At 58.5% G+C, this 25,141-nt stretch overlaps 1 protein-coding gene and 2 long non-coding RNA genes across 3 annotated transcripts; 1 reads left to right on the top strand and 2 right to left on the bottom strand.

Annotated features, from left to right (window-relative positions):
* Positions 1 to 602: 602 nt before the first annotated feature.
* On the bottom strand, positions 603 to 4,815 carry LOC145712456 (uncharacterized). The gene is made up of 3 exons (XR_014135277.1): positions 3,402 to 4,815; positions 1,642 to 2,519; positions 603 to 1,270 (listed from the first exon to the last, which is right to left on the bottom strand). It is a non-coding gene; the product is annotated as an uncharacterized LOC145712456 (long non-coding RNA).
* An 82-nt stretch (positions 4,816 to 4,897) lies between these two features.
* On the top strand, positions 4,898 to 23,940 carry LOC145712454 (uncharacterized). Its single transcript, XM_081790199.1, is given in 13 exon segments — positions 4,898 to 5,030; positions 10,465 to 10,552; positions 11,793 to 11,921; positions 13,980 to 14,097; positions 15,302 to 15,381; positions 17,479 to 17,574; positions 18,177 to 18,218; positions 18,322 to 18,341; positions 18,579 to 18,587; positions 19,693 to 19,732; positions 19,735 to 20,066; positions 21,696 to 21,738; positions 22,609 to 23,940. Coding segments are annotated over 13 exon segments (1,362 nt in total). The 5' UTR covers positions 4,898 to 4,970; the 3' UTR covers positions 22,914 to 23,940.
* Positions 21,656 to 25,118, bottom strand: LOC145712455 (uncharacterized). The gene is made up of 3 exons (XR_014135276.1): positions 25,004 to 25,118; positions 24,410 to 24,505; positions 21,656 to 23,320 (listed from the first exon to the last, which is right to left on the bottom strand). It is a non-coding gene; the product is annotated as an uncharacterized LOC145712455 (long non-coding RNA).
* Between the last annotated feature and the right edge of the window lie 23 nt (positions 25,119 to 25,141).

Below are 25,141 nucleotides of genomic sequence, written 5' to 3'. Positions count from 1 at the left end.
CTTGATTTTGGCTCAGGTCACCATCTCTGGGTTCGTAATTGGAGTGAGCTGCTCTGTGCTGACAGCGCGGAGCCTGCTCGAGATTCTCTCTCTCCCTTTCTCTCTCTCTCTGCCCCTCCCTCACACTCTCTCTTCTCAACAATAAATAAACTTAAAAAAAAAAAAAAAAGCCGGGGAAAGGTGTGCCGTTGTCCCCCCTCCCACTTTGCTGGAGCTTACCTGGACGTTAGCCTTCTTTCGGAGGAAGCAAGCCCACTTTACCCAGGGGTCTCTGGAGCTTTCCAGCCTGACTCTGACTCCTGTTACGGTTCTTAGGAGCCAGGAGCTGGGAGGGATTTCCTCAAGGTGACCAATGCTTTTCATGCCTTCAAGTTGGGTCTGGTTTATTCAAGTGCCTGTGGGCCCTTCTGGGAGAGGGCCCCCTCCCCCACCCCCGCCACCTGCCTGGGCATCCTGGGAAGTCCCCACCCGGTTCACCTAGGTCCCTACGTTCCCCCCCCATCCCTGCCTCATGGAGGAGCACCCCCAAAAGCGGGCCGCACCAGCGGGTTCGCTCCTGGGCGTGATGGTCCCGCTATACCGAGCGCCACAAATCACTATGGTGTGAGACAGGACAGTCCCTGCAATCAGGCTTCAGTCCCGAGTTTGTTTATTACTTCTAGAGGGTTGTTTCTCATTTAGGGGAATCTCCAGGGTTTTCTGTGGTTAAGAGGATGTCCTGTGAATAGACTTCACTTCTTCATGTACCGTTTGGATGGCCTTTTTTTTTTTTCTCTTGCCCACTCATTCTGGCTGCTATTTGGCCTTTTAAACAGGGAGGAGCACATTTGATGGTCCTTTAAAGGAGGGGAGAGGAGACAGAGACCCACGTGGCAGACCCAGAAGTGGGGAGCTGACTCAGACCCCAAAGTGCAGCTTAGTGACGTCTCTGTACGAGTCTCCTGTGACCTGAGGCTTCGGCTCAGAACCGAGTACGTATTCGAGGAAGAAACCTGATTTATTATGACAGAAAAATGCTAACGCATGTTGAAGGATTGAATCTCATAGAAGTCTCTGTTCTCAGTCTGACTGAGCCCTGGGTGAGCCTTGAGCAGGTGCATCAAGACTGTAGCTCGTCGAGCCACATCCCACTTCCTGAAGCTGGTGCTCGGGTGAAAGTCTGCCTTTCGGTCCTCCTGCTCGTTCGGTCTGCGTGGTGAACAGGTAGGGCTGGGTCCTATACTGCCGCCCGTCTGTTTGGGTCTTCTTTTTTTTAGTGACTTGTCTTGTGCTAAAAACGCACGTAACAAAATTTCCCATCTTGACCAGCACGAAATGCACAATTCTGCAGTGTTAAGTATGTCCGTATCGTTGTACGCCCATCTCCCCCCCCCCCCCCCGCCCCCGCTGGAACTTTCCACCTTCCCAACCTGAAACTCTGTCCCATGAAACACTGCCCCCCGTCCTGTCGCAGCCCCTGGCGCCCCACGTCCTACTTTCTGTCTTTATGGACTGGCTTCCTCTGGGCCCTCACAGAGCCGGAATCATACAATATCTGTCCCTGCGGTGACCGGCTGCCTCACTCAGCATCATGCCCTCGAACTTCAGCCGCATGGTAGCAGCTGTCAGAGTTCCCTTCCTTGTTAAGGTTGAGTCACATACCACGGTGTGGATGGACTCCAGGTCGTCCATACATCCCTCGACGGACTCTCCGATCACTTCCGTTATTACTTGGTGAATAATGCTGCGGTGAGCGTGGTGTGCAAATATTTCCTCAAGGTCCCGCTTTCGAGTTTTTGGCATCGCGAGCGGAACGAGAAGCAGCATTGCCGGGGCAGGCCCTACCAGGACCCTCGTGATCCTTGGGAAAGCAGCACCATCCGAGACCTACCAGGGTGGAAATACTACCTCCTGCCCCGGGGGATGAATCTGTGACTTGGAAGCAGCAGGGGGTTGACCCTCAGCCCCAGCAGCCATACCAGAGCCAAGACGTCGTCTTCCTCCCAAGTCCCTTTCTCTGTCCGCCTGCTTCGCCTCCTGATTCCCCAGCAACTACACGATCGAAGTCTGTGTCTGATGGCAACGTGAAGCGCTGGTTACGTCTAAGGCTCACGTGGCATCACTCAGTGTCGTGGCCAGCAGTGTCGGGGAGGAGCAGCATGTGAGAGGTGCTCGGAATGGCCCTTGGCGGGCAGTTAGGAAGATGTGTTCGACTTCGGGACTCAAGCAAAATGCTCCTTCGGGACTCATCCCTTCTTACCTGGCTGCCCCCTGTGCCATGGGAGCTGCCTCCAGAGGTGTCTTTGTTTTATTTATTTTTGAAAGAGAGAGAGAGAGAGAGAGAGAGAGAGAGAGACAACAAGCAGGGAGGGGCAGAGAGAGAAGGAGAATGGGAAGCAGCTCCAGGCTCCGAGCTGTCACCATGGAGCCCGACGCGGGGCTGGCTGGAACTCAGCGGGGCCAACACTCTTGATCAGAGTGCGGCCTCAAACAGCCGGGGTACAGAGTTTTTAAAGCCGACCACATCGTTTGATCATCACCTGGAAACAGAACGGAGAATGAGTTCCCAGATGAGTTAGAAACAGTTGCCGGATGAGGTGGTTATTTTAGACTTTCTGCCCCTAAGTTGCAACCAGTGGGTCTCCTTGACGCTGACTCTGATGCTCTTTTCTTTGAGCTTTCATTTCCTTCATTGGTGAAGCCTGATTTACAGGAGTATAGCGCATAATTTACAAGAGTGAAGCAAGGCTGTTATCTCTTGACCTTCAGTGTCAGAACAAAGCTGTTATTTTTTAAGCTACATGTTAGCCCTACACTACAATTTAACCCTTACATTTCCCCCTTTTCTTGTCAGTGAATCAATCCCTTGATTCATCACTAGGAACTAAGGGGACATAGTTGGACCTCATCATCATGATTTTTATTTCACCAACTCGCCTCTTGACATACTAACCAATTGATAATGCGCGGGTTATTGATAATCCGATAGTTAACCCGAGAAGTAACAACAGCAGTGGCCCAGCTATAGGGGTGAGCAGTGATGTGAGCCAGAGGGACCGAGAGAATAAACTCTGATACCAATTTTCTGGCCTTTTCCTTCACATCCGACCTTTCTATTTGCAGGGCAACTGTATAACCCTGGTATGTCAGCCAATTTTTGTCCTCGATCCCTGGGTCCACATCCATAGGTAACCATACAGGGGTTTTCGGGGACCGGAGCAGCGAAGCCCGTTGGCTGTTTATAATTAGGAACTAAATTCCCCCATGAGGCCCCCACCAAGTCGCATAAATCAAACAGAAAACAAGGCACAGTGGAAGAGGTATTAGATGCTATCACCTTCCCCGTGACAGTGTCCCTGAGTTCCCGTTGGTATGGCCAAAAAAGACAGGGGAGGTAATCCCATACAGTCCCCCATGCTTACCATTATACAAACCCAGACAATTATTATTATTATGCCCGCATCAGTCTTAGCTTTAAAGGATCCTCTGGGTGCCTCGGGACCTTCCATTGCCGTTCGTTATCTGCTTCCGTATCAGTCTGGGGTGTTCCCGCCTTCACACAGTTTTTCTTAACCTGAGAGTGATGAATGCAGGTTTGGACACCATCCACCTTCAAGGCCGTGGACGTGGTCAGGATCGCGGTGTGCGTGCGGTCCTTTCCAGCGCGGCTCCAGGGTTTTAGGCTCGTGCCTCTTGACCCGGACTAAGTCTCCTGGTTGAAAGGGGTGGGGAAGAACAGGAGGATGAGCGAAGGCCCTGGTTATTTCCTTTTGTACATGTTGCAGGGCCACGAGTGAGGCCAGCAAGCGGTCCCGTTCCAACTGTTCCGTTACGTCGTCTCCTAGCCTCGGCAGGATAGGTGGAGGTCTGCCAAATAAAATTTCATAAGGGGAAAATCCCTTGACAAATGGAGTACGACGCGCTCGCAAAAGGGCAAAAGGCAGGACATCGACCCAATTTTCGCCCGTCTCAAGGGACAATGTGGTTAAGGTCTTTTTTAGGGTCTGATTTATCCTTTCTAGTTGACCCGAGCTCTGGGGTCTATAAGAGCTCTTAACCCTTACTTACACGTATAAAAAGGGGAAATTTGAAAACAATGAAATCTCGCCATTTGCAACAATGTGGACGGATCCGGAGGGAAAATGGCTCAGTGAAGTAAGTCTGTCAGAGAAGGACACATACCATAAGATCTCACTCACTTGTGGCATTTGAGAAACAAAAGAAACGAACAGGGAAAAAGAGAGACAAAATCTCTCATCTAGAGAACAAACAGGTGGTCTCCCCAGGGAAGGTGGGTGGGGGCGCGGACGAACGAGGCGAGGGGGATAGTGATGAGCGCTGGCCAACCACTCTACCGAATATAATATAACCCTGCAGCTAATATAACCCTGCAAGTTAACTATACCAGAACGAAAACGTAATAAAACATAACGCATAAGAGGGAAACTTGGACACAGGCACGCGCAGCGGGAGAACGACCGAGGCGGCCGGGCTGATGCCTCTAGAAGCCGAGGAACGCCCAGGTCTGCCGCACCCGCTGGCGGCTGGGAGAGAGGGCCTGGAACAGGGTCTCCGCCACAGGCTCAGAGGGAAACCGCCCTGGGCGTCTTGATCTTGGACTCCGGCTTCCGGGATGGGAGGGAATGGATTTCCACCGTTTGAACCTGCCCGCGTGGGGCGGCCCCGCAAAGGCCGGCTGGGTCCCTCCCGGGGGCCCCCTGGTCACTTTCCACGGTAGGGACGACTTCTTCATAAGGAAAAGGAAACCCGAGGCACTGACCACCTCACCACCGGGCGGGGTAGTCCGGGCGCAGGGCCAGGCGGCCGAGCCCGGCTCCACCTTCGCCCCTGGGAAAGCGGCTACGTGACGCCTGCGGGCGGGGCGGGGCTTCCCGTCAGGTGACGTCCGCCCGCCCCTTCCGTCGTCCGACCGCCTCTAGTCGGCGACGGACCGCGGGCTTCGTTCAGTTCCTGAGCGTGGAGCGGACGGGATGGCGGTCGGTCGGGGCGTCCCGTGGCTGTGCGCCCTCCTGCTGCCGCTCGCGGCCTGGGTGAGTAGGGCCCGGCGGCGGGGAGAAGCCGGTGGCGGAGGGGTCGGGGAGAAGCCGGGGGAGGCTCGGGGAGGCGTCGGGAGGCGGTTGACTTGCCCCCGGCGCGGAGAAAGGTCGGGAGGGGTCCGGAGGCGCGGGCGTGCCCCCGGCGCGGATGGGGAGGCACGGGGGAAGGGTCGGGGAAGAGTGCGGAGGCGCGGGCATGCCCGGGCATGGGCATCCTCGGGAGCGGACGCGGAGGCGAGCGCTCAGATGGAGGGGTTGGGGGGGGGCAGGCGAGGAGTAGCGCGCAGGCCGGGGAGGGCGGTGGGGAGGGGAGTGCAGGCCGGGGGGGGGGGGAGGGGAGGCGCGCAGACCGGGGGGGGGGGTGCGGGGGGGAGGCGCGCAGACCGGGGAGGGCGGTGGGGAGGGGAGTGCAGGCCGGGGTGGGGGGGGGGAGGGGAGGCGCGCAGACCGGGGGGGGGGGCGGGGGGGAGGCGCGCAGACCGGGGAGGGCGGTGGGGAGGGGAGTGCAGGCCGGGGAGGGGGGGTGGTGGGGCGGGGAGGAGGCGCGCAGACCGGGGGGGTGGGGCGGCGCGCGGAGAGGTGCGGGAAGACCGTGTGTCTTCCTTCGGGAGGTGGAGGAATCCGGGAATTCCCGGCGGCTGGGTTCTGGTGCGGGCCGCGGGGGGCGTGCTTAGCTGTGTGGGCGAGCGTGCGCCCTGGCCGGCGGTGCCGCACCCCGGTGGCAGCCAGGCGTTGGAGAGGGACACTGCGAGTTTGGGCCCGCCGTCGGATGTGCCGGGCGATCGGCGAGCAGCTGGAGGAGCGCGCACGGATGTGGAAACGGCGGCGGGGGGCAAGGGGGGGGGATTCTCGAATTTTCTTCAGTGATTCCGGCCTTTAATTCGGTGCATCTCCCTGGCCGTATTTTCTGCGGCCTAGCATCCGCACAGGAATGGTTTGGTGCACAGCCCGTTTCAAGTGTTACAAGAAACGGTTAGGTTTGCAAACCGCAGGCGGCCGAGACTGATTTTTCTGCCGAGGTTAGCGGCCCATCGGGGTGTGCAGTTGGGACGTGTGGCCGCTAGGGGTCCTCGCCCCCCCAGCGTTCTCAAAGTTTGGCGTCGCGGCTCCGCTCCGGTCGAGCTGTTCGGGACCCAGGGAGGCAGGCCTCAGGCTCTCCGCACCTAGTGCCTTCCCTGAAGCCAGTTTGGCTACAGCGTCGCTGTTTTTCTGCCCCAGAAAGGATGGCTTTTCTGATTTTAGTACTCTTATTAAATAATGGCCAGTGTGCCAGCTTGAGGCGTTGGTGAAATTCCCGAGTTCAGTCTGGTGTTTTCTGCCCTGTGGGCATTCATGCCTAAGACCTCTGAAGGCCCTCCGCCCTGGGGCAGCCTCTGCTTCTGCACTTGCCAGGTGTAGTAAGCAGTGCCCAGGCTTTGTTCGGAGCATTCAGAATGAGGACCGCGGGGGCCCACTGGCCTGCGTTGTCTCTCTGTCGTAGGCCCTGCCCGCTGGTTGCTAGCAGCTTCCTTACTTGGGGCCATTTGTGCCAGGAATAAACTCTGTATGGCGATGCCTTCGGACCACGTTTAACGGCTGAAAAGCTTTATCCAGAGAGCCTTTTCTTTTTTCTTTCTTTTTTTAATTGTGAATTTTTCTTTCCACAATAGTAGTTGAGCTACGGCATTATGTTAGTTTCAGGTGTAACGCAACGGGTCAGCACTTAACGCATTTATAGGTATTGCGCGACGGTCATGACCGTGTCTGGTCCCCGTGCTGCACCTTCTGTCCTAGGCTGGGCTTTTCATCCCTGTGACTTACAACTGGACGTTTGTGTCTCCTGATTCCTTTCACCAATTTTGCCCATCCCCCTCCCCTCTGGCGGCCACCAGTTCTCTGTATGGATGAGTCTGTTTGCATGGCGTTCGTTTATTTCTGAGATTTCCACGTCTGAGCGAAATCTGAAGGAATTTGTCTGACTTACGTCCCTTAGCATAATACCCTCTGGGGCCATCCACGTTGTTGCAGATGGCAGGGTTTCCCTCCTTTTCACGGATCAGTAATACTCCACTGTGTGTGTGTGTGTGTGTGTGTCTGTCTCCCCACGTGTACACACCACATCTTCGTCCACCTGTTGATGGACACTTAGTTGTTTCCACCTCTTGGCTGTTGTGAATCAGGCTTCGGCGAATGTGGGGGTGCACGTGTCTTTCCGACATTCTGTTCAGGTGCAGCCCCAAAACCAGAATCGCTGCATTGTATACGGTGGTTGTCCTTTCCGCTTTTGAGGACCCTCCGTACCGTTGTGCAGGGTAGCTGCCCTAATCTGCGTTCCCGCCAACAGCGCGCAAGGCCTCCCTTTTCTCCGCATCCTCACCGACGTTTGTTACTTCTTGTCATTTTGATCCTATCCATTCTGACGTGTGCCAGGATGTTTTTCCCGGACGGTGAGTGACGTTGAGCATCTTTTCATGCGCGTGCTGGCCCTCTGTGTGTGTCTCCGTTGGAGGAATGTCTCCTCGAGTCTCTCCCCCCGTTTGCGTTTGTCTTTTTGTTACGGAGTTGTAGCTGTTCTGTCTTTCGGATCACCCCCTTATCGGATGCATCGTGTGCAAGGATCTCCCCCGTTCAGCAGATTGCCACTCATTTTGTCGACGGCTTCCTTCCCTGTGCAAAAGGAGAGGGCCTTTTATTCCAGTGAACTTGGCCTTGCATCACAACGTGTTGGTTAGTGTTTTCTCAGGGTGCTTTCCTCCACCGCCTTCTGGTCCTATACACTATCCGCTTTTGCACGTGTACCTTCTGGAATGAGCTCGCCAGCCTGCCTTCAGGGGTGCAGCGGAAAGGCCTCTCTCCTCCTCCACGTGGCTGCATCACAGCCACTGGGCGCAGGGTTCTCAGGCCCCTTCCAGTGCCTTCTCACAGCAGGCCGCAGGCTGGGGCCGGGGTGGTTCCGGAGTCTTCCGCAGCCCCTCCCAGAACCTTCCATTCTGTGAGGCTGGGGTCCGAGGGAAGAAGACGCTCACGTCAGATGGGTGTTGTGTTCTTGTTAACTTAAATCCTTAGCTGCCTGCAGGCTTTTCGGGGTTCGTCCACTCGGTGCCTTGGGGGTTCGCAAATGCCGGTCGGTCGTGGTTCCCACGTGGCTTTGCGTGTCTAGCAGGAAATTCTTTAGGGATTTCCTGGCACAGAAGTGAAGGGGCTGGAGGGGACTTGGAGCCTGAGGGAGGGCAGAGAGGGAGGGCTGCTGGAGCCAGGAGGGGGACCCCTGGCTGGGGGGAGCACCAGGGGGTGTGGGCCATGGAGAGGGAGGATCGGGAACTGTCGTCATCTGCGAGGCAGGTGCCCGAGGAGTTGAGTCGGGCACTTGGGTCTGGTGTCCAATTTATGAAGGCACCGACACAACTTAGGAAACGGGGTGAAGAATGTTTTGATGTGATTTTTTTTTGAAGAGTGAAAATCTATGCAAAAACATCCTGAGATGAAAACAAAGAATGGGACCCTGCACTTGGCCTGAGCCTGCCCACGTGCTTCACATCCTAGGGTTCCAACCCCGTTTCCAGGAAAAACTTGATTCACAAAAGCTGGCAAGCTCTTCGCTGATTTCATGTCTTAAAATATTGCATCACGCAGTGTTTACGTTGATGGCTGAATGGTGGGGGGGGGGGGGGGGCGGGGAGAGGAAGCCTACATTTTTCCCCGCCTGTGTCCCAGCCCCCAAGGTCATGGCATGTACCGGGGGCCCCCAGAGCGCCACCACCGGTCCAGCTGAAACCACCCCCTCTCCGTCCGGTATGCTCCGGGGCAGGGAGTTGGTGCTCTGGCATCCTGAGTGCCAGATGCTGGGCAGATGGCAGCGGAGGCAGGGGGCCTTGATGGGGGCGTGGTGGTGGTGGTGGGGGACACAACTTCCTTTAGTGTTGTTTGCCATGGGGAAGGGGAGGGACCCGGTGCCGGAAGAACTGGGAGCCCCAGCCATAGAGGAAACAGCCTCCATTATGTTCGTGACCAGGGTGTTGCAGAAAGGAAAGCTGCTTTTTGCTCTTGTCGTGAGGTTTTTTTTTTCCTTTTCTTTTTAAAAAAAGTTTTTAATTTTTCAGGTTTCCTTTTGAAATAACTTGGGACTTTTGGAGTTAGAAGAGTAGTTCTCATGGTTGTACAACAATGTGAACGGGCGTCCCGGACACTTAACAAACGGTCACTCTTAGGGGTGGTGCGTGTGTTAGCCCGTTAAAAACAAAAACGAAAGGCTCAGAAAAGAACGGAAAGAAAATAAAATAGCACCGGCTTCTGTGCTTGCCGCCCAGGCCCCCCGGGGGGTGACGTGTGCGCCCCGATCACAGTGGGGGCGAGGGCCGGGGCAGTGCCCTTGCCTGTGTCTGCCGTCCCACGGACGTCCCCGAGCAGACTCCTCCGTCCTCTGTGTCTTCTGTGACCTTAACGCCGCAGAGGAGTGCTGAGCCCTCGTCCCGCAGAACATTTCTCGGGTCGGGTTGGGTCTGTGTGGGCGGCTTGTCGTGAACGGATTCCAGCTTGGCATTTTGGGCAGAAATGGCACAGAAGTGACTGGGGTGTCTCTTCCAGTCGTGACGTCAACGTGTCCCCTCACGGCGATGCTGAGTTCGGTGACAGTGCAGGTCAAGTTAGCATTTTCTCTTCTGGAGCTGGGCGGCTTTGCAACTGGGTCGATACCGTGCTTTCCCACGCGCTTCTGTTCACGGTCGCGAGCCTGCCTTGGCGGGCTGTTGGCGGAGATCGTGGGCACCGCGGTGTGTGCACGACGAGCTTTCTTCCTGACGCCTGGCCAAGTAGTGTTTTGTTACTCCTTGTGAATACAAGAAGTAGAATGTAATCAGTTTCCCAGCGCGGGGAAGGAAAGAAGGGATGTGGAGACGGGGAGTCGGGGGAGCAAAAGCCGGGGAAGCCCGGGGACGAGAAAATGGGCGCAAAGCTGGATCGTAACCACACGGCAGAGATGCAGAAAGCGAATGCGAATACGGTGCTGGTGCGACACGCGCACACCGGCTGACGTCCTCTCTGAGCGATCGGGTTGGGTCAGAAGGGCAAAGCCTGGCGAGGTGGGGCCTTTAAGAGCTCTGCCTGTAGAAGGACCAGCACGGCCGGTGGGACGCAGACGGGGATGGGAGACGGCAGACTCACCGAGGGACGGTGGGGTGACGTCAGCACGGTCCGGCACGAGAGTCTGCGTGTCTGAGGGCGTGCAGTGAGTGGCAGCTTGGGGGTGACGGGGAATGTCACCGAGAGGCAAGTGTGCAAATGCAGAATTCACAGATCTGAGGGAAGGTCCCAGCTCGTGCGCCCCCAGCGGAGCCCACCCCCAGGAGGTGGCCGTGTGCTTCTCTGCACGCGTGTGTCTGGGCAGAGGATGCGTGGGCCCCATCTACAGATGGCCCCTCTTGATGACGCCTGCTCCCCTTTCTGATTGGAGGTGGACGGGGCGCTCGGCGTGGCCCCGTGTGACGTGACCGAGTACCAGCCGGAGGACAGCAACCTCTGCTGCCGCCTCTGCCCCGCTGGTGAGTCCCAGAGAACCTTCCGGGGCCTTGTGGGGCTGCCCGGGGTGGGGGGATCCCCGCTGGCTGGCGTGGGCGGACCTCTCCTGGGCAGCCGCCCACCCGCCCCATCCACGCCCCGGGGACTCCCGTGAACCGGGCTGTGGGCTTGTTTTGGTGGGTGGGCCCGGGGCCCCTGGAGGCAGAGGTGGGGGTGCGTCCCCAGGCTGGACGCTCCTGTCTGCCCTCCTGTCGGGGTGACTGTGGACACCTGAGGAAGGGAAGTCCTACCAGGGCCGGGCCTGCACTGTCCTCACGCACGACACGTCCGTGGAGCCTTAGTGACCCTCGTGAGGATGCTGTCAATTAGCCCCACAAGGCAGATGGCGGGCCTCAGGCTCCCAGTGCCTGCTGTGTCCTCGCCCCGGCCCACCTCACCTCTTGCCCAGTCACCGCCACGGCAGCCGGGCCTCCTTTGTGGGGAACCCGGTCAGCCCGCCGCCCCCACGCACACAGACAGATGTGCCCGCGTTGGCATCCACGGTGTCTTTGGGGGGCCTCCACACGCGTCCACCGTCTCCATCTGTAACCACCACCCCCCCCCCCCCCACTTGTGCCTCCTTTGCTCCGGGACCCTCGGCCGTTGCAGGGCTCCTGTTTCAGGGACCAAACATCCACACCTGGGCCGTTCACACCTGTATATCCCACACACACCTGTGCGTCCACAGCTGCGTGCACGTGTCCCCACACACGCGCACGGCTCAGCTGGGAACAGGTTGGACACAGCTGGCCCAGCTGGAAACCTGGTGAACTCAGCCTGGTGGCAGAGTGAGGGCTGTGGCCCCCTCCTCCCAGGGAGGTGTGATTTGACTCCGCTACGGCCTTTGCACGAGGCAAGCGCTAGACCAGGGGGGCTCCTCTGGGACTGGTCAGAGCCCTCGGTCTCTAGACCGCCAGTGCTCCCTGTAAATCAGCCCGGGGTCCCCGGGGCGCTAGGGGCAGGCACACGGGCGTTGTCAGGCTCTCGGGCCACCTCCAGCGTGTGTGGTCGAAGCCCTCCGCTCACGTGGGCCGGGAGTCGCCGGCGAAAGCCGAGGGGCGCCGGGTCCCCGGCTTCTCAGACGCAGGTGGCCAAGTGTCCATTCAGAACATTCCAAGGAGGTGTGGTTGGTGAGGGCTGGTCCTCCTCGAGGGGAGGCCTCGGGGGCTGGGTTGGGTCTGCTGCGAACCCCCTCCTCACCTCCGCGACCTCCCTTTCACACAGGCCAGTACGTCTTCAAACCGTGCAGGGCGAACCATACCGCCGGCGAGTGCCGCGTCTGTGAAACCGGCACCTTCCTCGCCTTCCCTAATGGCGAGCCTACTTGCCAGAGGTGCATCCAGTGCCGGAAGGGTAAGTGGGCACAGTGGGGTCTTGGCCTTTCAACTCGGCCTGTGGGCCTCGCCCCGAGGGAGTTACTACAGGTGAACACGTATTTTTATCGGGACGGGGTGTGTGGGGTGTGTGTGTGTGTGTGTGTGTGTGTGTGTGGTTAAGGAATCTCCATCCACAGGGCAGCAGGATTTTAGAGGTGCTGTATACGAGAACTATCTACAAAACTTTGTCTGAATTTCAATATATCAGCAACGGATTATTTTAAAAGATGTAATTTTTTTAAAAGATAACCATTTGCATCAGCAAAGGCAAAGAAAATAAGATCCTTTGAGATAAGTCTAGCAAAGGACGTATAACACGTTTACCAGAACAAACAACAGTTTGGAAAATCTAAACATACAGAGAAATACAAGACTATGGGAGGACCCCACGTTTTAAAGACACGTCGGTTCTCCGTGAAACGGTTCTCAGATTTGCTGTGTTCGCAGTGAAACTCCCAACAGCACGTAGCAACTCCTCACGCGTGCCGTATATTTTAAATATACGGTTTTTTATTTACAAAAAACAAAACAAAACCCTCACGAGGGTTTTCGTGGAACTCGATGAGCAGACAATCGCCGAAACCCTCCGGCAGAGGGCAGGGCGCAGCGGGCTCTCCCGCGTGGTCATATTTCGAGGCGACGGAGACAGCGTGATTTGCACAAAGGGGAAGACGGCCCCGCGGATGTGGAAAGTGGCCTGTGGCACCGCGACCGACCCGTCCACGGGGGGAAGGGCGGGATTGCAAACGACGCTGGCCTGGACCGCGGGCTGTCCTTCGGTGCGGGACGGGAAGCTTCCGCTGCCCCCACGAGTGGTCCCTCCCACCTCACAGTCCACAGGTGAAAAGTACTTCTTTGAGAGGAGGACGTGAGGAGCACTTAGGACTTCCAGGCAGCGACAGAACGTTTTACGGGATTTCTGAAAACCCTACACCATAACGTCGAGGTGGGTACACGTGGCGGCAGTCGAACGACCCAGCTCCCGTTTTGTCGCGAGGCACGAAAGTTAAGCCGCGAAGGGGCAGAACCTGTTGGTGACACAGCCCACGCGTAATTCACACCTGGAGCAAATCAGTCGTACGGTTTGGAAAAACGCTTCGAGTGGAGACAGACAGACAGACGTGGTGAAGGAGATGGGGCACGGAGCGCCGGCAACCATCGCGAAAAGCGCCGGCGTGGAGGGACGGACGGACGTCCTGTCTTCTGGCAGCCGGACGGAGCGTCGCTGTGGATGCCCAGCATTCGCGGGGACCGAGAACAGCGAGCGCTCCGTCCCCACGGGAGAAGCAGGGTCCGCACACCCCGCCGCACACAGTTGGGGCTGCCCACCCGCCCCGCGTCCCGATCCAGACCTGGACAGGCTCTTGCCCTGTGTGTGCTGGGATGTGGGGAGGGGTTCGCAGTCGCGTAAAGCCAGAAGCAACCCGAGCGTCCTCTGACCGAGAAGCGGGTGCGCGCGGGAGGAAGCCGCGGAAGCCGGCCCGGCGCGTGCGCGGCGGGATCCCGCCTGCGTCGCGTCTTGCCAAACCCGTCTGGGTTTTGGAAGCGTGGGAGCGGAGTGACGCCGTGGAGGGACCGGACCCGGGTGCGGGTCTGGACGTGGCGTCGAGCTGCGAGTGTGGTCGTGTTTCATCGTCATCTGTATCTCGAGTACGGTTCTTTGACATCCAGCGCGGCGGAAGGCTCTGGAAGGGTGGTCGTCAGCGTGGCCGCTGCGGTTCTCGCTGGCCGGCAGAGGGGGCCCTGTGTCTATGCCATTCTCGCCCCGAGGTTTTGCTCGTGTGGGACACGTGGTGGCGGTGTGCTTTTGTGGGGCGGACGAGGTGAGGGGCGCTGCGGGCTCTCTCTGAGGAGCTGGCCCCGGCCCCTTGGCCCAGGCTGCAGGGGTGAGGGCCGGCTGTTAGCTCCTCTCCGCCCCTGCGTAGTTGGGAGGCTGAGGACGGTTCGGCACCCTTGACCAAGGTTCTGGGCGCGGCCCGGTGTGGGCAGGGACTTTCCCGTCCGCCCCTGCTGACCCGCGACCCTCTCCCGCCAGGAGACCAGGAGGTGGTGGCCAAGTGCTCCCCCACCAGCGACCGGCAGTGTCAGTGCAGAAAGGGGAGTTTCTACTGCAACTCTGTGGACTGCGTGGAGAACTGCCTCCGGTGTACAAGGTCCTGGGGGCACAGGCGTGGGCCCCTCCTGTCCTCCCAGTAGTACAGACCCCAGGCTCCCGGTGGTGGTGGAGACAGTCCAAACCCACAGGCAGTGAGGACTCCGTGAGGGGTGAGGGGGGTAGAGGGCGTGGGAGGGGACCAGGCTCTCAAGCAGAGGCCTGGCGAGGAGGGTAGGGAGCCATAGAGGGTTCTGGGGGAAGAGCAGTCCAGGCAGACAGAACGGTAGAGCCGCGCCCTGCGGCAGCGCGGGACGGCCGCTGTCCCCGTGGGGGTCCTGTGGCCCCCGTGGGCGTCCTGTGCCTGTGGTAACAAAGCGCCACAGCTGGGCAGCTTCGAGAAAACCAACAGAAGTGTGTTCTCTCCCAGCTGTGTTCACCAGGCGCCTGAAACCCAGGTGTGAGCAGGGCCGTGCTCCCTCCGCAGGCTCTAGGGGAGGACCCTGGCTCTCCTCTTCCAGCCTCTGACGCTGTGGGCGCTCCGTGATGCTCCTTCGCTTACCTTCCGTCTGCTTCTGTCTCTGCGAGGTCACCTCTCGCGTTTGTGTCTCGGTATCTGCACACGGCCTCTCTCTGTCCCAGTCCGAGTTCCCTCCTCCAGGGACACCGGTCCTTGATTTAGGCCCACTGAAGTCTGGCACGGCCTCACTGTGAAGTGCTTCTGTCTGCAAAGACCCTGTGTCCACATAAGGTCAACTTCTGGGGTTCTGGGTGGGCGCGGGTTTGGGGAGGGCCTTGTGGGGAGACCTGTACGGTGGCAAAGCCGTTTAAAACAGGTCCGGTTTCTGAGGCACATTGTGAACTGATACGACTCAGGTTCCTGCACCTGGCGAGTCCAAAGTAAGGACTGCTTTCAGGTCTGGTGTGATCCAGGCTCTGGCTTCTCTGGGCTTGCTTGCTTGTCCCCTTCTCCACGTGCTTCCTCTTTGGCCTAACTTCTCTCTCGATGGGCATGGGGCTCCAGCTGCAGTAGGGCCAGTGCTCCTAGCCACACACAGCTCTGTCCAGGAACAGAGAGGGAGGCTCTTCAGCATAGGACGCTCTTATTCTCCATGAGCCAGTTTGGGCCAGAGAGCCCGGGAGATGCCAGGCAGTGTTTGCCTGAAGGCTGGCGGGCCGTCGTGGGAGCTGTGGGTGGTGGGAAGGACGTTGCGTGCCGCGCCCAGGCAGGGAGGAGTAACGCTCCGGGTTTCTTCACCCTTCAGATGTCCTGGCGTTGTCCTGTCACCTTGCAATGCTACCAGCAACACGGTTTGTGCCACAGAAACTGATCCAGGGCGTCCAGGTAAGGAACTGAGCTCATCTGTCTCTTTTTTTTTTAATGTTTAATATTTGAGATAGAGACACAGAGCGTGAGCGGGAGAGGGTCAGAGAGAGAGAGGGAGACACAGAATGCGAAGCGGGCTCCAGGCTCCGAGCTGTCAGCACAGAGCCCGACGCGGGGCTTGAACCCACGAACCGTGAGATCGTGACCCGAGCCGAAGTCGGCCGCTTAACCGACTGAGACCCCCGGGTGCCCCCTGAGGTCATGTCTTGAATCCAGGTCAGCAGACCTTTCCCATAAAGGTAAAAAGCGTAGGTTTTGCAGGCCCTGCGGTCTCTCTTGTCACTCCTCAACCCTCCCTGCCACTGAAGCAAAAGCCCGAGACGGTAAGTACACAGATGGGCTCGGCTGGGTGCCATCAAAAACGTACTTGCAGAAAAGCGTACTTGTAGTGGGCTGGGTTCCCGCGGGCCACCGCTCATAGACCTCCGTCTTGAGTAAACAGCATCCTTGGTGACAAGCTGTGACTTGCCCCCGCCTTGCGCCCTCTTGTGCTAAGGGCCTGTGCGAGACATGCCTGCTTCATACTGAGTCGCAGGCAGGTTTGTTTCTCACTTTTGATAATCATAGCTGACCCCTGAACAGCACGGGGTGAGGGGCGCCGATGCCCCACGCGGTCAGATCCACATAGAACTTTCGATCCCCCCGACAGCCTAACTACGAACAGTGCGCTGTTGACCAGAAGCCTTAGCAGTGACGCGAACGGTCGATTGACCCCTGTTTTGTGTGTTTTGTCTGTACCGTGTGCTGTGTTTTTACAATAGAGTAAACTGGAGGGGAGAAAAGGGCGTTAAGTGAATGAAGGGAAAATACGTTTACGGCGCCCTACTGCTTGTAGAAACGATCCACACGTAAGCGGGCCCTCGCGGTTGAAACCCATGTTCAAGGGTCAACTGTGTTTGTAAATGTTGGTAATTACAAAGTTAGGGTAGGATTCCTTTTTATTCACGCTGAGGGGTCTCCCGAGGGACGGGCTCTTCCTTGAACGAGGTCCCTTTATTGTGCCCCGTGTGCGAGAGCTCTGCTCACCTTGAGATTCTCACGGGACCTGCCAGAAGCTGTACTCTTTTCCTGTTCTGATTGTGTCCTGTGATGAGCCTGGGATCGGTGTTCCGCATGCCGTGGGGTAAGGGGGTCAGGCTTCGATGTGTTTTCCCACACGCACACACGAATGACCCAGGACCGTGTTTGGAAAAGACAGTCCCTCCCACCTGCCCTGGGGTCCCTGGGTGGTGAAGGCAGTTCCTCCTGTTCGGTTTGGGGCCACACCCACCTGCAGGCCTTGCCGGCAGAGGCCCGGGGCCCCCAGTCCTTCTCCGCACGGTCTTTGGTGTGTCAGTTCACACTGCGGAATCGGCTTGTTGATTTCCACGGAAGATTTTGATCACGTAACGTGCACTTTGAAAGGATATTTTAACACCGGGAAAAATTGGGAAGGGCCTCATCTGAGAATAAGGAACATCTCTGAGTCAAACAGCAGCACCATGCAGAAGTTGTCTGTCCTTCCCAGCACCGGCTGCTGACGCCAATGATGTGCGGGTGGCTGCCGGTCCAGGGCTCAGATGGGTGTGCCCTGCCCCCCCCCCCCTCGCCCCCCGCCGTGTCTTTGTGTCCACGAGTGCTGTCGGTGCTGTGATCTCACCAGGGTGACACCAGGACACCCAAGTGGTCATGCCAGATGTCTCCCCAGGGTGGACCTGCCCTGTCCCTCCGGCCACCGTGGGTGGGCCTTGCTCCAGTCAGGACGGGCCGTCCCCTGCCTCCTGCTGCCGGCTGTGACCGCTCACACCGGAGCCCCGGCCTGGGTACCAGAACCCCTAGCCGCCCCCCTGGCCCTGTACGCCTCCTGCTGCTTCCGGCCCCCTGTGTGGGGCCCCAGGTCCCCCGAGCCTGGGGTCCTCGTCCGTGACACAGGAGGCGCGAGCCTCTCCTGTCTCCCACTGGGGACATTCGAGATGATGATCCGTGGGAGAGGGCTCGGGGCCTTTCTGTAGCATGTGGCTTGAATGAGGAGGGTGTGCCTGACCCTGCTACAGCGTCTGTTTTGTCTCCTTCCAGAAAACAAACGTGGGTCTGAGTTCCTCGTGCCGTGGGTGACCGTGAGCGTCATTCTTGCCGTGGCCGTCGTCGGTGTTTATTGGTATAAGAAGAAAGGTGAGTTAGTGTCAGTCAGTCCTGGAGAAGCCAGCTCAGCAGGAGCTCAGAAGTGGACACTTGGGGTTAAGCGGTCCCTGACGGGGACTTTTTCACTTATTTAAAAAAAATCTTATTTGTTTTTAGTGTTTGTTTTTGCGAGAGACACAGCATGAGTGGGGGAGGGGCAGAGAGGGAGACACAGAATCCGAAGCGGGCTCCAGGCTCCCAGCTGTCCGCACAGAGCCCGACGCGGGGCTCGAACCCTCAAACCGTGAGATCATGACCTGAGCTGAAGTCGGACGCTTAACCGACGGAGCCCCCCCCAGGCGCCCCAGGGACTTGTCCATTGGGAGCACGGCTGTGCTCATCTTCTCACTCGCGCTCCTGAGCTCCGGGCTGTGGCACGGGGGCCCTGCCGCCTGCTCCCTGGCACACGGGTCTTAAGGCCAGGGTCTCAGGTCCACCGGCTGGGGATGCCGTGTCTGGGGTGCTGTCGGCCAAGAAGCAGGGCGAGACGGGTGCTGTGTCGGCAGGGGGCTCCTGGGGTGGGTGGGCGGGCGGCGGTGCCCGGGTGCTGGCAAAGCCCCCCAGGTGGCGCTCACCTCCTGTGTCCTTCCCAGGTGTGCGGGTCTCCTACCGGCCGATCGTCAGATTGTTGAAGGGTAAGTGTGCTTTCTTGCCAGTTCAAGGCGCTTCCTTTCCTCACGGAAGTCATTGTCCCCGCTGATACCAACCGTGGTCATTTCTCTTCTCTTTGGTCTTCAGGAAGGTCGGACGGGCCAGGCGTCTTTGTGAGTACTGCCCTGGGGTTTGCCTGATGGTAGCTGCTGGCCTTGGTGGCCGCAGAGTCCCAGAAGATGCCCGGGGCGGGGGCGGGGGCGGGGGCGGGGGCAGGCGGCAGCCCCTTCCTCGGCTGTGTCTGCTGCACCTTGTGTGGGGGCGTCCGCACGCGCCTCAGCGGACAGAGCCCCGGAATGTGCTGGTCGGGACCAGAGTGGAAAACGAGGCACGGAGGGGCAGAGGGGTTCTGCGTGTGGGTCCCAGGGCTGCCGAAGCAGGTCACGACGCATCACGGAGCTCGTTGCTTGCGTGTCTGCGGCCCCTCTGTGGGGCTGGCTCTTTCCAACGCCCTCGGGGGGTGGGGGGCCCCTCCCTGCATCTTTGGGGGAGGCCGGCGGCCGGGAACCCTGGTTGCTGGGCGCTTAGAGGCATCCGTCTTTCTCTGCTTGCTCCCCACCTGTCTGTGCATCTCAGAGCCGGTCTCCTCTTGGGGACACTCCGCCCCGGGTTACGGCTCACGCTAATCCAGTGTCTACCCCCCCTGCAGTTAGGTCCCATTTGCGGGCACCAGGGGGTTAGAGCGTAGGCACACAGGTGCATCTCGGAGACGCTGCGGGTTCGGTTCCAGACCGCTGCCGTGTAGCAAGTGCACGGGAAAGCCAGTCTTCCTAGCACGTAGGAAAGTTCTGCGTGTCCCGTAGTGCGGTCTCTTCAGTGCGTGATAGCCTCGTCTACGCAAACCGTGCACGCCTCACTTAAACATTTTATCGTGAGTGCCAACCACCCTCTGAGGTCCGGGTGAGCTGTCCTCACGGATCGCAGGTCACCAGATACGGTGATGACGACACAGGTTGAAATACGGCGAGAATTACCAGAGACACGAAGTCAGCCAACGGGGTCGGGAAAATGGCGCCCACAGATGTGCTCAAGGCAGGGTCGCCACGAGCCCTCATCTGTAAAGAATCGTACTTGGCAGGGAGCCTGGGGGGCCCAGTCAGTTAAGCATCCCGCTCTGGAATTCGGCTCAGGTCACGATCTCGCGGTTCATGAGATGGAGCCCCGCATCGGCTCTGTGCTGACAGCGTGGAGCCTGCCTGAGATTCATTCGTTCGTGTTCTCTCTCTCTCTCTCTCTGTCCCTCCTCCACCTACACACGCTCTCTCAAAAAAAAAACATACCTGCAAAGTGCAATAAAATGACCTACGCCTATATCTTGGGGCGGGGGCCACTTTCCACCCACCACAGGCTTGGGTTGGGGGTCTCGGGACCCCTCCCAAGCAGCCGGTGGCAGAACAGGGAGCTCACCCCATGCGGTGTTCTCGAAAACTGCACATTTCCCGCGTAATCGTCAGGCAGTTGACGTCCCCCCCACCCCCGCCCCGGGTAGTGGCTTGGGAAGCCCCGTGCAGCAGGCTTCTGTGACCAAGAGAAACGACTTTGCCCTTCAGCCACTGAGAAGCAACTCGCAGCTCGAGACGGTGCGACCCGAGGCGCCCCTGGCCCCTGGCACAGAAACCCAGCCTGCGGAGGAGGAGAGCCTGGCCTTGATGCCCGAGGCCAGGCCCCACTCGGGGCCCTCAGGGGAGTCCGAGGAAAGCCCTGAGCTGCAGGCCTTGGTGGTCGGAGGAAGCCCGGTGGTCCAGGAACAGACGTTAGAAGCCTCTGCTCCTGCCGCTCCGGAGCCCCAGGACGGGACCCAGGCGTTCCCTTCGCTCAAGAGTCTAGAGGAGGTGAGTGAAGTGTCTGCGTGGGTCCCGGTGATGACGCAGCCCGTGCGTAGCGGGCATTCGCGTGCGCAGAGCTCCGCGTTAAGTGCTAACGTGCGAGCTTTCGCAGCCGTCTTGTAGGAGTGCCCTGGGGCGGCTTAAACAGCACACCCTGCCGTCTCAGTCCAAGAACAGGCCGTCGCGGGGCTGCTTCCTGCTGAGGCTGTGAGGGATGGTCTGGTCCAGGCCTCCCCCTGGCTGCCGCTGGTGTCTGGCCGCCTTCGGGGCTCCTTGGCTTGGAGTGGCATCGCCCCGACCTCTGCCTGCACTCTCAGGGCCGCGTCTCCCTGTGTACGAGTCCGCGTCCAACTCGCCCCTGTTCCTGAGGACGGGGGGCGCCTTGGAATAGGGCCCACCCCAATAACCCTCTCGTAAGCTTACTGCGGGCAACGATCCCGGTCCCAAACACGGTCAGTGTTTACGGGTTTGGGCCTCAGTGTTTTCGGGGGGGCAGGGGGTGCGGCACAGGTCAGCCCCTAACAATCCCCAACCCGACCTGCTGTCCGAAGGGACTGTGACACGGAGGTGGGTGCCGAGGCTCCGAGAGTGTCCTTGTCCGGGTACCGCGCTTGGGGTGTGGCAGGAAGGAGGAGGCCCGGCCCGTTGGTGTCGCACACCAGGGCCTCCCGAGCGCACGCGTGTCTCGTTCCGCGCGGCGGACCTCGACCGAGCACCGCCCGTGTGCCAGCCGTGCCGTCCGGGTCGCGGGACCGTGGGAGAGAGGGGCGGGCCTCGTCCGGGTGCGCTCCCCCTCGGAGGACAGCAGCAGCCCCCATCCTCTGTTGCGGGGATGTGCGGGCCCGTCTGGAGTTGGTGACACCCGAATAGGGTTTGGCAAGCTGGGCAGATACCTGCCAAGTGGCACTAGTGGAGGGGGACTGTTCAGGAAGAGGGGGGGGCCAGAGCCAGCACTTGGAGCCTGACCGGGGTCTGTTTCTGAATCCTCAAGGAGCTGCGGGACAAGGTCCCAGGGAGGAGATCACGGGACCCTGGGCGGCTGTGGTGGGGGTGCAGGGAGGTCAGGAACTCTGCTTTGGAGCCTGGGTTCCTGGGTCGAGTGCCGTTAGGCGTCATTCCAGGGACACGGTCTATGACTCCAGATTCTCCAAGAGTTCTGAGGGGAGTCAGGTACAGAAGTGAGGACCCTCGTGCGTCTCGGCGGGAGGCCCGGGGGGTCGCTCTCGGGCGGACACCTGTGCGGTGCTCGCACACACTGGCATCGCCCGCGACTAGGAAACTGCATTTACGAGTGTCCTCCCTGTTAGTATTATCTGGGCCGGGACAGGATTCCCCCCCCCCCCCCCCCGGTGACATAGTTCAGCTGTCACCTGCCCACCCGAGCAGGGGTCTCCGTGCCACAGCGGCAACACCGTGCTGTCCCTCGGCCCGGGGCATGGCGTGTCCCGGGACCACTGGCCGGGAGACACGAGTGGGCTGTGAGCTCTCTGCCCCAGTCGGGAGCTCCCTCAAGGCCACCTCACGTTCGCAGAGCCACACCTGCCCCCACCCTGCTGCTCCCTCCCACCACATCGTGCTTCTGTTTCAGACACGGGTTTCTTGCCCTGGGTCAATTTTATTTCTTTCTCTTCGCAGCGATACAAAAAGGAATATTTTGTCAAGGATAACTCCAAAGAAGGTACGTGATCTGAATTCTCACTTACAGTGAGTGACCGGGCTTCGCCTTGTTTCCGGGAACCCCTGCCTGCATGAAGCGGTGGGACCTTCTGTCAGCTCGACCCGTGCTTTTTCACAGCCACTAATGGCATTAGGGGAAACAGCATTTGCCCAACATGAGTTTTGCGGGGTTCATCAGGCTTTGATCTTATGACCCATTTGTGTGTTTAAGAAACACTAACGGGCAACAGGAATGCTTTCTACGCTCCTGGATGGGTAGGGCCCCCCCCCCCCCCCCCCCCCGGCTAGGAGACATGCTGCACGTCGGGTGCTTTTGTATCCCCTCCACTAACGGTTCTGCAAGATCGCCCCAGCACACGGGTTTAAAAACATGACAGTCTGAAACTCGGGCTACAGAAGTCGCCCCAGGCCTCAGACCCTAACCATGGTCCCCAGCTGACACCAGAAGGCCTTCCTGTCCTGACCGTCTTATAGCCTTTCTCTGGGGGTCAAGGGAGAGAAGGCAGGTGGACTACAGCAGACTGCGTTCTCCGACAGCTTCCTGCTTGCCCCCACCCTTGGCTCCTCCCGGGCTCGAGGAACGAGCTGCAGGCAGGGCGCCTGCGGGGCAAGAGCTGTGGCAGAGGTGGCCCAGCCTCCGCCGTCTCCCAGCCCCTGGGCCTGATCACTTCCGGGAGACCCCTGGGGTCGTACAAGACCTCCCATGTCCTAGGTGTGGTGCGCTGGGCGGGGGGGGGGTGGGGGGGCCGGCCCCGGGGCAATGGGACGGTGGGGCCACCCGTGACCTTACTCCCGGGGCCCAGCGACAGCAGGTGCCACGTGGTCATCCCGGGAATGTAACCGTCTTCCTTTCTGGCTTTGTCTCTTGCAGCTACCGCGACCATCCATTATGAGTTTGTAAAGAGCAGCATGGGAAACGACTGGAAGATGTTCATGAGGCTAATTGGTCTGGACGAGACGGACATTGACGCTTGTGAATGCGAGAATCCAGGCAATCTGATGGAGCAGCGTCACAGGATGCTCTTTACGTGGCGAAAGAAGCTGGGAAAGGAAGCTTCTGTTTTTAAACTCCTGGCTGCCCTCCATAAACTGGGGCTTCAAATGTATTTGCAAAACATTATAAACAACTTAGTTGCCGAAGGTATTTTAGGCAGGCATGTAGGGACCTCCGACTAAAGTGAAGTTTTGGCGTTGGATTGTGCCTTCAAGCAGGACTTCAAACGGACTGGACGTGATCTTCTTGCCCAGGTCTATCCTATTAGGAATTGTTTGAGTCCCAGGTGAAGTTGTGTGCGTTCTCTGAATTGATTTCTACGGAACATTTCCATCCGGGAGGTCGGTTTTATGTGCCAGTCGAGAGTGTTTCCCTGCAAGGGACCGGGAGCTTCAGATACTGCCTGTGGGGACGTCCTGCGGGGACTGGGGATTCTAGCAAGTTGTGGACTCTTGCCAGAGGGATCCACTTACTGTGTCGAGTTGATTCGCATTCCTCAGCCCTCTTCTGGGTTCTGAGGCCAGGAGGGTTTGACTATTTTTCGGCCATGGCCTGCACCGGGTCCGAGTCACTGCGATGTCCCCAGGACCTAGAACGGGGTGCCATTGTGACTGAGTGCTCTGTGAGTGTGAACAGCTCAGTGACCAGGAACCTGTACCCGGCAGCTGCATGAGACCATCTCAGGGCTTCAGCCGGAGGCCTAGACCCCGGCCTGCTTTTTAAAAAAATTTTTAAGGGGTGCCTGGGTGGCTCAGTCGGTTGAGCGTCCAACTTCGGCCGGCTCAGGTCACGATCTCACGGTTCGTGGGTTCGAGCCCCACGTCGGGCTCTGTGCTGACAGCTCGGAGCCTGGAACCCGCTTCTGATTTCTGTGTCTCCCCCTCTCTCTGCCCCTCCTCTGCTCACGCTCTGTCTCTCAAAAATAAATGTTAAAGAATTTTTTTTTTTTAACGTTTGTTTATTTTCAGAGAGAGCGAATGACTCCATGTTTCTAAGCTAATCCGTGCTTAGATTGGGCAGGTTGAAAGGAGGTTACATATTGTTTTTAACTCTATTTCGTAAAAAACTTTTTAATTCTATTTCGTAAAAAACTCTATTTCGTAAAAAAAAAAAAAAAAAAAAAAAACCACTCAGAGGCCTGAATTCTTCAGACTCTGTCTCCCTCTTTCTCTGCCCCTCACCCATTCATGCGCTCTCTCTCTCTCTCTCTCTCAAAAATAAGCCTGAAAAAAAAATTTTGTGAAGTTACTGATACCAACATTTTGTTCTTTATTTTTACCTAATAAAATTCCTGTCTTAAGTAGCATTTCCTTTTATTCCTGGTGGGTACACAATCTTGGGTGTGATATCTTTAGCAGGGGAAGGCATGCACAGGGGAAGGAACGGACCCCAAGGATGTGATTTGCCAGAGGGAGGGGCTCTGGGAATGTCAGTGGCCTCAGAATGGGATCTCCACCCTGCCCTCCTCACTCGCCCCAAACCTTGCCAGATTAGCCTGCACACTTCCAGCACCAAGCCCTTCGACTTCCAGTTCCTCATTAAATGCTGCTACAGCCACCCAGTTCAGGAGCTGAGGTGTCCTCTCAGAGGTGGGATGCCACCAAGTCTCTCGTTGACCCTCCCTCCCACACCCCAGTGTCTGCTGCTTCCTGTGGCTCTCCCAGGCTTGTCTACTCACCCTACCAATCCAGGCCACCATTCGCTCTCCTACAGACTGTTGAAAGGCCTCGGGCGTTGCTTTCCTCTGGCTCTCCGGGGTTCATTCCACTAGCACCTGGCAATCGAATGACAGTCCTCAAGCACAAATACAGTCATGCCTTGTCCTGTCTCAACCCTTCAGGGGTCAGTGCCCTTCTTGACCTTGCTTACAAGATGCTTCAAAAAGGTCCGAGCTATGGCCTGTGCCTGGAGCCCCGCCTCTTGCCAGGGCTGCTCCAGCACCTTCTGTGCTAAGGCTCAAGTTACCAGGGGCTGTGCTTTCTGCTGGGTTCTTTTGCAGGACAGTACCCTCCACCTGGAAGGCACTTCCCACCCATCCCGAATCCCATCTTCTGAGCTTCCTTCGAACTAGTCCTCCATCCAGGCCGGCACATTCCTGTCTCGGGGAGGCGGGATAGGGGTGGGGGGGGAGGGTGGGCAAGGGCCTGTCCCCACACCACTGGGTACAATGCCAACTTAAACAGGCATGCATGAGATCTGTCTTTGATGCCCGTCTCCCGAGGCGGGACTGCAACATTCCTCCCTGACACCCCAACCCCAACCCCACACACACCTCCACCAAGCCCCGCGCCCGGGCTGGCCCCGGGCTTCGTCATGGGCCCGGACACGGAACCGGTAGCTCCGGGGATGCCCAAGGATGGCGTCCGCGGCGCTGTAACAACTACAACTCCCAGCATGCCCTGAGCCGGCG

Source organism: Panthera onca, chromosome D1 (assembly GCF_046562875.1).
Source record: "Panthera onca isolate mPanOnc1 chromosome D1, mPanOnc1 haplotype 2, whole genome shotgun sequence".
In the NCBI taxonomy this organism is placed as follows: domain Eukaryota; kingdom Metazoa; phylum Chordata; class Mammalia; order Carnivora; family Felidae; genus Panthera; species Panthera onca.
Note: the sequence above shows the minus strand (reverse complement) of the source record. Positions and strands in the feature narration are given on the sequence as shown.